At 40.2% G+C, this 9,203-nt stretch overlaps 1 protein-coding gene across 1 annotated transcript in view; it reads right to left on the reverse strand.

Moving 5' to 3' along the window:
• The window catches only part of IKZF3 (IKAROS family zinc finger 3), an 89,822-nt gene extending 81,220 nt beyond the window's left edge, over positions 1-8,602 (reverse strand). The window contains exons 1-2 of the mRNA XM_089674697.1: positions 8,505-8,602; positions 2,043-2,179 (exon numbers count right to left, since the gene is read on the reverse strand). Coding sequence (XP_089530823.1) covers positions 2,043-2,179; positions 8,505-8,602 — 235 coding nt within the window. The remainder of the gene's footprint in view (positions 1-2,042; positions 2,180-8,504) is intronic.
• Positions 8,603-9,203: the final 601 nt, after the last annotated feature.

The raw sequence follows: 9,203 nt of genomic DNA on the forward strand, positions 1-9,203 counted from the left end.
ACATCTCTAAAACTTCCTCTTAATGTTACCTAAAATAAAACTTAATTCCAAAATGAGGATTCATTAATGTTCTCTTTATTTAACAGATACATTATAAAAATAAGTATCTTGTCTAGACGTAAAGGGTCAGTAGTAGGAGATAACCAGGGAGATTGTGGCAGGAAGTTCTAGAGAATGTGAGAGGCTCTGGAGTCATCCTGGAGGTGAGCATGGGAGAAGAATGAAAGGGAGCTGTATAGCAGAAGGTCTTGGGAGGAGTGAAGAGGACCTTTTGGGTAATATTTTGAGTCTAGGTTGGTGATATAACTCAGGACAGAGTTATGGATGTCTTTGTATGTTGTTAGCATTTTTAATTTTATTCACTAGGTGGATGGAACCCACTGGAGGGACTGGCACAGAGGGGCAGTGGACACTTACAATTATTAAGGTTGATGAGTCTGACAGACAGTCATGAGAGACTGAAAGAGGAATAGATGTAAACCAACAAGGAGTTAGTTGAAGTAGTTGAGGTGAGAGATAACAAAGAATAAATACTGTAAGTAGTTTGGTGCTGTTATTGGTTACAAATGGGCATGTTTTGGAAATATTGGGTGGCAATATGAGGTGAAGGTAGCAAGATTGGTTGTGGGGATGGAAGGTGAGGTCAGAGTCCAAGAATAAATTTGACAAAGATGATGGACTTATTGTTGTACTATGGATCAAGATTGAAAAGTTGGGGGTGGGCAGGGGAAGGAAATATGAGCTCAGTTTTGGATATATTTAGTTTTAAAAGTGGTGTGACATCCATACTGATATGTCAGTATTTGTAAATCAGTAGTGTTCAGGGATACTGAAGGGGAGAGCTGAGGATTACAGTGTTGTCAGCACACAGATGGTATTGAAATTCATGGGAAACAATCAACTGAGCAGGTGAGGAAGTGTAGACAGAGAATAGGAGTCTGAGAAGGGGCCTTGGGATCCCCTACGGAAAGAGGAAAAAGAGAGGAGTTGGAGATGTAGATGACACTGAAGGAGCGCTTAGATAGATAGGAGGAAAACCAGGAAAGACCAGAATGTGAAGGCCAAAGCAGTTGCCCTTTTTGAGGAGCAGTAGGTGGTCAACCATATCAAAGGCAGCAGAAAGGTAGTTTCCTTTGATTTAAGAGGTTAGTAAGGCAGTTTTAGTAGATTGCTGAGGGCAGAAGTCAAATTGTTAGTGGTCGAGGAGGTTGTTATCATTGGGAAAGTAGCTCAGAGGATTGTAGACTAGGCATTCTAGAAGGTGGGCAGTAAATGAGAGCATGGAAATGAGTTGTTCAAGTTGGCGGGTTCCAGTGTGGACTTTTTAAGTATTAATGCGACCAGTGCATGTTTTAGAGGGGAGGGGAAGATGCCAATAGAGAGGACGGGTTAAAGTAAAATTAGAACTTTCAGTTCATTTTAAATAGTTTGTTTGGTTCAAACTGGCAGTTCTTGGGCAGTGCATGAGTTGGCTGACTGAGGCACTAGCAGACGATGTAAGGAGTTAAAGTTAAAAAAGAGTTGGCATAACTGGATGTGAGACTACTAATAAGAGTGAGGTCTGTTTGGCAGCACAGAGGGATAAATTATATTTTAAGAGGGCAGATTTATGCAAGGTATTCATTAACTTTCTATATGAATGTATGGGATACTTATTAAATTGCCTCACTAAGCACAAAGGAGGCATGAAGGATTTGATAAGATCAATTCTTTGTTGACCACATATTCTGGGGTCCCCCGTGAGATACTCATTATAAATCCAAAGCACAAAGCCACCCACTTACGCACACTCCGCTCTTAAAAGAAAGATACTTTCAGCAAATTGTCTTCTGGCCATCATGTTCTTACCATTGTAGATCGCTTAGCATTCACCAAGAAAATACCAAATGGAAATCAGAAACTATTTTATTCATACATCCAAGAGAGAGAATAAATTTGCAAGTGCATGAGCTAACATCTTTTGAACTATCAAGCTCTGGTCAAGAATATTTAAGGAAATCTCTCTATGGGATGCTCATTTCCTCTGATTTATGCCCACCTACATCTAAAATGAACTACTATTTCTGTAGGATAGAACTTCTGCCAGTTTTCTGTCACCCTTAGCAGCCCCGCTGGTGAGATCTTCCCTTTCTTTCTGTCCCAGTTAACGTTGTCATTAGGACATGAAGTGAGGAGAAATCTCCAAGAGAAAAACACGTCAGTAAAAGGAAACTTTTTTAAACAGAGAGTAGACTAGAGTAAGGCTGGAATCAGATTTATATTGCTGTGTCACTGTTCAGGATATTCCTAAAGCGCGCTCTGATCGAAAGAGGTGGAGAGGTGGCACAGTGATGTCACAATCTCCACCTCATCTTTTCAGAGAACACTTTGCATTCCACGAAAATGCAAAGTGTTCTCTGAAAGGTGTCCCTGCTGAGCGAGCGACCTCCTGTGTTCACTAAGCAGCAGAGCTTAGCTTAGACTAGAGAAGAGAAAGAGGAAGTAGCACAAAGAGACAATCATCTGCACGACACGGTTCTCCTGCCCTACCAGACAAGGATGTGCAGTGGCAGAGCTGTGCAAATGGATTTTAAATGTAACTAAACCCACAGCAGTAAAATCAGTCTGCATATGCACTAAAGCATGCTTGTTATACTCACTGTGGAACCTAAGGGGTAAATCCACTGCACTATGTAAAAGGGATGTTTGATCCTGACTTCTCTTCTTCTACTGTCCCCAATCCATCTGCTGATAGAACAAAGTCTTGGGGGCAAGCTACACTTGCTCAGTTTGGTGTGTATTGCTACAGAGTTTTTTTTTCTTGGGAGGGTGCATGTGATCAGCACATGACCAATCAGTACTGTCTAGACAGAGGGTCAGAGGTCCTGAGACCCCATAGGACAATCAGGGGAAAATGAAAACTCCCCCTACAAGGTTTAACCAGTACTCTGCTGGACACTGATAGAAGTCACAAAACTGCTCTAAATGCTGATGAAAAAAGGTATTTAGCTGTTTAAATTTACTAAAATAATTGCATTTCCATGTTCTGTTGGAGACCAGATATAGTGAATGCAGAGTCCTGCATTTAATAACACTTTAAAGAAATACAAATCCATGTATATTTTTCTAAGTATGTCATCTTTGCATTTCTATTTTACTTTAGTAATACAACCTTTTTAAGGGTTCTAACTTTTCCATGGTTTGCATATTTGCTCCAGGTCAGTCATGCAGAAAGTACTGAAGCCAGTAAGTTCGCATAACAGCCAGGCATTTGGCTATTTAGGAAGGGAGTTAGCTTTTGCAGCACTGTGGCTGTCTCAAGACTGAAGTTCTCTTTCAAATGTATACCTAAAATTAATAGACAGGCTGCAGTTCTTCTTAAACAATCAACCAAATCCTACAATATCCATCAATGTCAATCTATCTTTGCTGCAGAAACTGCAAACTTCAACGCACGACTGAAAACAAAGTGGAACAATACTCACAAATCTATCTGGGTATAGATAAAGCTTTCGCAGTCAAGTAATCCTGCATTAATGTCACGATTTAGAGGTGGAAAATAGCAGATAAGAATATGAAAAAGAAAAAAAAATTAACTTGCAAATTTACTGGGAAGGATGCACTGATGCAAAACATTAGCATATTTTTGAACTTCAATTTGCGGCTTATGAATTGTCTTCAGATATCTTTCATAACCAAGGAAGACACTGGAAGACCCAATACACATCAAAGCCAGTGCAACTTCTTGTGAAGCTAAACATTTACTGTCTTCAGGCCAATGATTTAAATAAATATTGAGCGCCACTCCTTATATACCTCGTCGTATCTCCTCTGTAAGGTTATATAAATCTTCTAGGATGAATATATAGATCTGCTACTGTCAGAAGTAAAAGCATAAAAAAGTATCATAATAGGAAAACTAAAACTAAACGAAGTAGAAAAGAACTGGAAGCAAAGCAGCTAATAGGTTCAAAGTGGTGTTAAACCCAAAAGCAAACATTTATTATATTGCAGCTCTTAGATGTGATCGCTGCATTAGTTTTCTTACTTAGGCTTTCTTTTCTTTATTTTTATCTGGTTATCCAGCCAGTAAGTCTCAAGCTCTCCAGCAGAATGTGGTCAGCTACAGAGATGAGAAAAAACCTTTCCACACTAGCAGTGCTATCACACTTTGAATGGCAATTGCGCGGTCATGCAACACTGTACCCATATGAATTTTTTAGCATTTTTTGAGACAGATAAAGCTTTATTTTGGTGGTATTTATTCACCACTGGGATTTTTATTTTTTTTGCTGTGTAAATTAAAAAGTTCTTTTGAAAAAAAGTGCTTTTCTTATAAAATTTTGCAAATAAATGGTATTTCATCATAAATCTTGGCCAACATTTTATTCCGTTATATTTTTGGTGAAAAAAAAAAAAAAAAAAACAAATTAGTTTATAACCAAAAATTAGAATTTTTTAATTTTTTTTAACTTTTTATATTATTTTTTATTTATTTATTTTTTTTTTACATACTGTCACCCTAGCAGTACAGTGTCACCATGGTGACACTGTACTACTTGTGGGGGGTGAAGATTTTTTTTTTTTTTTTACACTGATTGCTTTAACACCCATAAAGGCTGTAAAAGCAATAATTTCTCCTTCTCTCTAGCTGCATTCTTGCAGCCATTAAGAACTACTGAGTGAGCTGTGATTGGTCACAGCTTGTCACATGGTACAAGGCTGTTGTGAATAGCCTTGTACCATGTGACCTCTGTGATCATTCACAGATTTTGCACGTAGTAAGCAATGATGTCACAAGTTACATCTTGCTTACTACTCTGCATGTGATCACTGATTGGCCAATCAGTAATCACATGATCGGGACCTCGTACAGAGGTCCCATCCGACGATCGATGTTCCACTGTGTCCAGAGGACACAGCGGCCCCCGGATCGCGGTGCTGAGCGCTCCCAGGGAGCGCGCACAAGCAGGGTGTGGGGAGGCCGTTTATAAGCAGCCACCCAACCCTGCAGTGCCACCGTCCGGCCGTTTATATACAATGGCCAGACGGGAGATGGTTAATATAGGCAATGTAAAATCAGTAGAAAGTAACAATCTGTAATAATACAATTTAAAACATCAGCAATGATATATAAATAATGAGGAAAAGGAGGGAAGAAGCACAATTATTTAAAATAAAAACACTGCGGTCTACGCTGTGTTCCAACGCCTGGCAGAGCTTCTGGCTTCCACCATTTACACAGGAATCTAGCGATCTTTCCCCTCTTGGTCATCTGGGATGGCTTGCGGGGTGTTTCCTCTGCCAGCAAGTATTCTGCAGCATTTAAAGATGTTCTCTTCCTACACCATGTGAGTGGCTAATTGTAAGCCATCACCCCCTTTCTACAATAAATATTTTTTTCTTTTTTTGTGCTTTTTCTGCTTTTGTCTTCTTCCTGTTTCAAGGTGGCTCCTTTCTCTTGCAGAATTCTCTGGAGTCACCCTTACATGCATGAACTACAGTTGTGTCACCTTACACTGTGTACATCAATAGAAACACACAAGCCTGTAGCCAAGGATGGAAAGGCACTCCCTTGCCCTTCACCCCTCCTTCCCCTTCCTTCAATAATCTAACAGACTAGCTGGAGACTGCATTGCCCACTGTTTCCTGTGAATACCAGGCATTCAGGGAACCAGGCAGTGGCATGGAAAGTTGCAGACTGCGAGTGTAGGGGGAATGTTTATTTTATTGTGATCAATGTGTGAAGCTAAAAATGCAGAGGGTATAATTATACTTTAACTTATAAATCCTGGGGCTCTTTATGAGAACTCTGTGTTATGAGGGAAGTCCCACTCTGTGAGCCAAATTGAGAAGACTGGAGAATGAAAGAGAAAAGGAAAGCATAGAAAAAAAAGAAGAGAAAAAAGGGTAATCAAGCATGATGGAGGAGAGAAAGGAAGGGGAGGGAGGAAGGAAAAAAGATTGGGGGAGGAAGTAGATAGATGGAGAAGTTTAGGGAAGCAAAAGGGGGGGGGGAACTCCAGAGGCCATCGTGGAAAGCTGATTAAATGCAGTAGGTCCATTTTACAAGTCCAGTAGACGCACAGTGACTTGGGAAGGCGGGTAGCAGTAAAGCCATAGTTGCCAAATTGTGGGAAACTTATCATGCATATCATTTGGGAAAGCCATTAGCTTTTCATTGAAAAATACAACCTGTATACGACCCTTAACTTCAAAAAGATTGGGAGAGGGCAATTTCCACGTCTGATCGATCATTTATTTGTTTGAAATGTTATTCTCAAAGCAGGAAGCGAGACTTAGTTACTTTGAGCACTGCGCTGAAAGTTGATGTCCTGTGGGGTGCCCATCATCCAAGCTGTTGACTTTCAGAAACATGTCTTTTGATTCTTTTGTGGCTCTGGATCTGCCAGAGTTTCTTCCATTTTCTAGGTGCCTTCCAATGGTGTAGAATATTGTACTCATTGACCCTGTAGCTATACTTTGGCTTTGAAATTTGTATTTTTGTTCAATTTCTGGTAACCAAAACTTTTTTCTTCCTAATCTCTGGCTGTTTACCACTTGCCTTTGTGCTATTTCAGGTTATTCAATAACAACTGGAGAAAAAATGTATATGTATTTGAAAGACTCTTTATCCCTAAACTGTTGCATCGGCTTTTCATTCGGCATTATGAGTGTTCCAAACACCTATTTTACATAATTCTGGACTGATGCAGCTCAAAAATACAATGACAGGCGCGGGGCTCAGTATAAATGAGTACACCCCTTTTGAACAGTAAGATTTTAATCAATAACTCAATGAACACACAAACAATTTCCAAAATTTTGACAAAACTGAGTTTTATAGAACATTTGTTTAGCTCATTACATGAAAATAAGGTTAATAATATAACTTAAATTACAAAATCTTCAGTTTTACTCAAATTATTTGATGCAAATACAACCCACAACAAAAACATCTAGTATTTTCTATGACTTCCGTGATTTGTAAGGACAGCACCAACTCTTCTAGGCATGGAATGAACAAGTTGGCGACATATTGCAACATCTATCTTTTTCCATTCCTCAAGAACGAACTCTTTTAGAGCCTGGATGCTGGATGGAGAGTGATGCTCAACTTGTCGCTTCAGAATTCCCCATAGGTGTTCGATCAGGAGACATACTTGGCCAGCGGATCACTTTCATCCTGTTCTTCTTCAGAAATGCAACAGTGGCCTTTGATGTGTGTTTTGGGTCATTGTCATGTTGGAAAAGTGCACGACGACCAAGGGCACGGACTGATGCTAGCATCTTCTCTTTTAATATAGAGCAGTACATCTGTGAATTCATGATCCCATCAATGAAAATTAGCTCTCCTACAGCAGCAGCACTCATGCAGCCCCACAGAAGGACACTGCAACCACCATGTTTCACTCTAGGCACCGTGCATTTTTCTTTTTACTCCTTACACACAACTGATTAGTACATTTCTATCCCTCTAAGAATATCTGAATCCCTTAATGGTTACTGTATATTGGGACCTGTGAAAGACCACTTTGTATGTGTATCTAATGCCCACGCACACACACTTTCTCATACTGGTACCATCTATCTGGAAATACTGTATATTTCTGAAGAAAATGTAGACTAGCCAGTGTCAGTATGATGTGTGAACAGTGCATTTTCCTCAAAGCAGCCAATATGCGTTAGACTTAAGTTCACACTGGCATTGAAAGCAGGCATTTGAGGGGTGTTTTTAATGCTCCTTAAATGCCTATGCAAATGATACTATGGACAGCACACAGTGTTGTTCACATTAACAAAACATGAAGCTCTATAGTGTTGCTTCCCTTCAAAAGTGAAGCCTCCTGTCAAATCTGAAGAAGTTTGAAGCCTTTCAACAACTCCCATTCAAATCTATAGTAATGGTCCGCAAATGTGCTGGCAGCACGGTTGTCGTGCGGTTGCAGCGCGTTAATAACATTCGTTTATTATAGGCGTTTGGGGTGAGGTTTTAATGCCTTTCTAAACACTCCAAAAATGCACATAGGGTGCTTGGAAGGCGTTTTTAACGAGCGTTAAATACGAGTCAAGCATTTTGAGTCGAGTGTGAACAAGCTCCTACATGGTCTTCTGCAAAATATCTACAATCCATATTTAACTTTTTTTTACAACCACAAAAAATAACACTGGCAATATTACAAAGAGGAAGAAGGAACTATCTGTGTGTCATGTCCACTTCTGTTAAGACTGTAAATTGTATTTCTCAACCTTCCTCAGTGCATGTCTCAGTGTGATGAAAAGCAAATGGAGTCTATCAATGGTTTTGTCCGGTAAATTTGTTAATTTACCTATAAAAATATGTAGCATTACTCAACACTATCAAGGACTGCACACCTCCAAGGCAGCCAATGTGTCTGAAAAAATAAAGATGTGTAACTTCTGCTGGTCCTTCCACTCCACATGCTGACTGAAGGAATTCCAGATGTAGGTCATCATGTTTTAAAGTTTTTCACTGGTTTTACTCCTCCTGACCTGGCGCCCACCTTTCTTCTGCTTGTCTTCGAGGGATTCCCCACATCCTTAACGAGGAGCTGTCGGTCCTTTTCCAGGCATTTGCCTTCCGGTCCATCCCTTCTCCCATTGTCAGCCTCAGGATGCATTAACTGTGTTCACACTGCCACATCAGTCACATAGGATCTTCACCATCCCTGACAAGGCTTGCCGACTCCAATCCAGGTACCCTGGTTCCTTGCTCTGCACTCTCCTCCATTTGCCTATCCCATGGACGATTCCGCCCAGTGACTCTTCTCTGTTATATCTGGTGTACAGTCAGCTCCCATTTTCCTTCTACTATGCCCCATGTCACCATCCCATTCTACATTGTGTGAGCGCTGAATTTTTGTTCATTATTTAATGATCATTGCATGTACCATTTTCAGTGCTGAACATCTTGAAGAGTGGCTGCAGTGATAAAGTTTCATGTCTGTGTGGACACCCCTTTCATTTCAGGCCATGAACTTTACAGACTACCCTCATAAAAAGGGAATCCCAGCATTGCTCTAGTCATGAAAAGCACACTATCTTACTAATGGTGATATGCTCATGGAACTAAACCAAGGACATTGTTGGAAATTGCTGAAAGTTGACCAGAAGCTCTGTGTAGACTTTTGGAACAGGAAGTACACAATTACAGGGAAGAAAGTGAGATCTCTAGGGATGCTCTGTACAAACCACGTTCTTTA

The sequence above is a fragment of the Staurois parvus genome, unplaced genomic scaffold, assembly GCF_062004578.1.
Source record: "Staurois parvus isolate SC_StPar_1 unplaced genomic scaffold, SC_StPar_1.0 ptg000151l, whole genome shotgun sequence".
Taxonomy (NCBI): Eukaryota; Metazoa; Chordata; class Amphibia; order Anura; family Ranidae; genus Staurois; species Staurois parvus.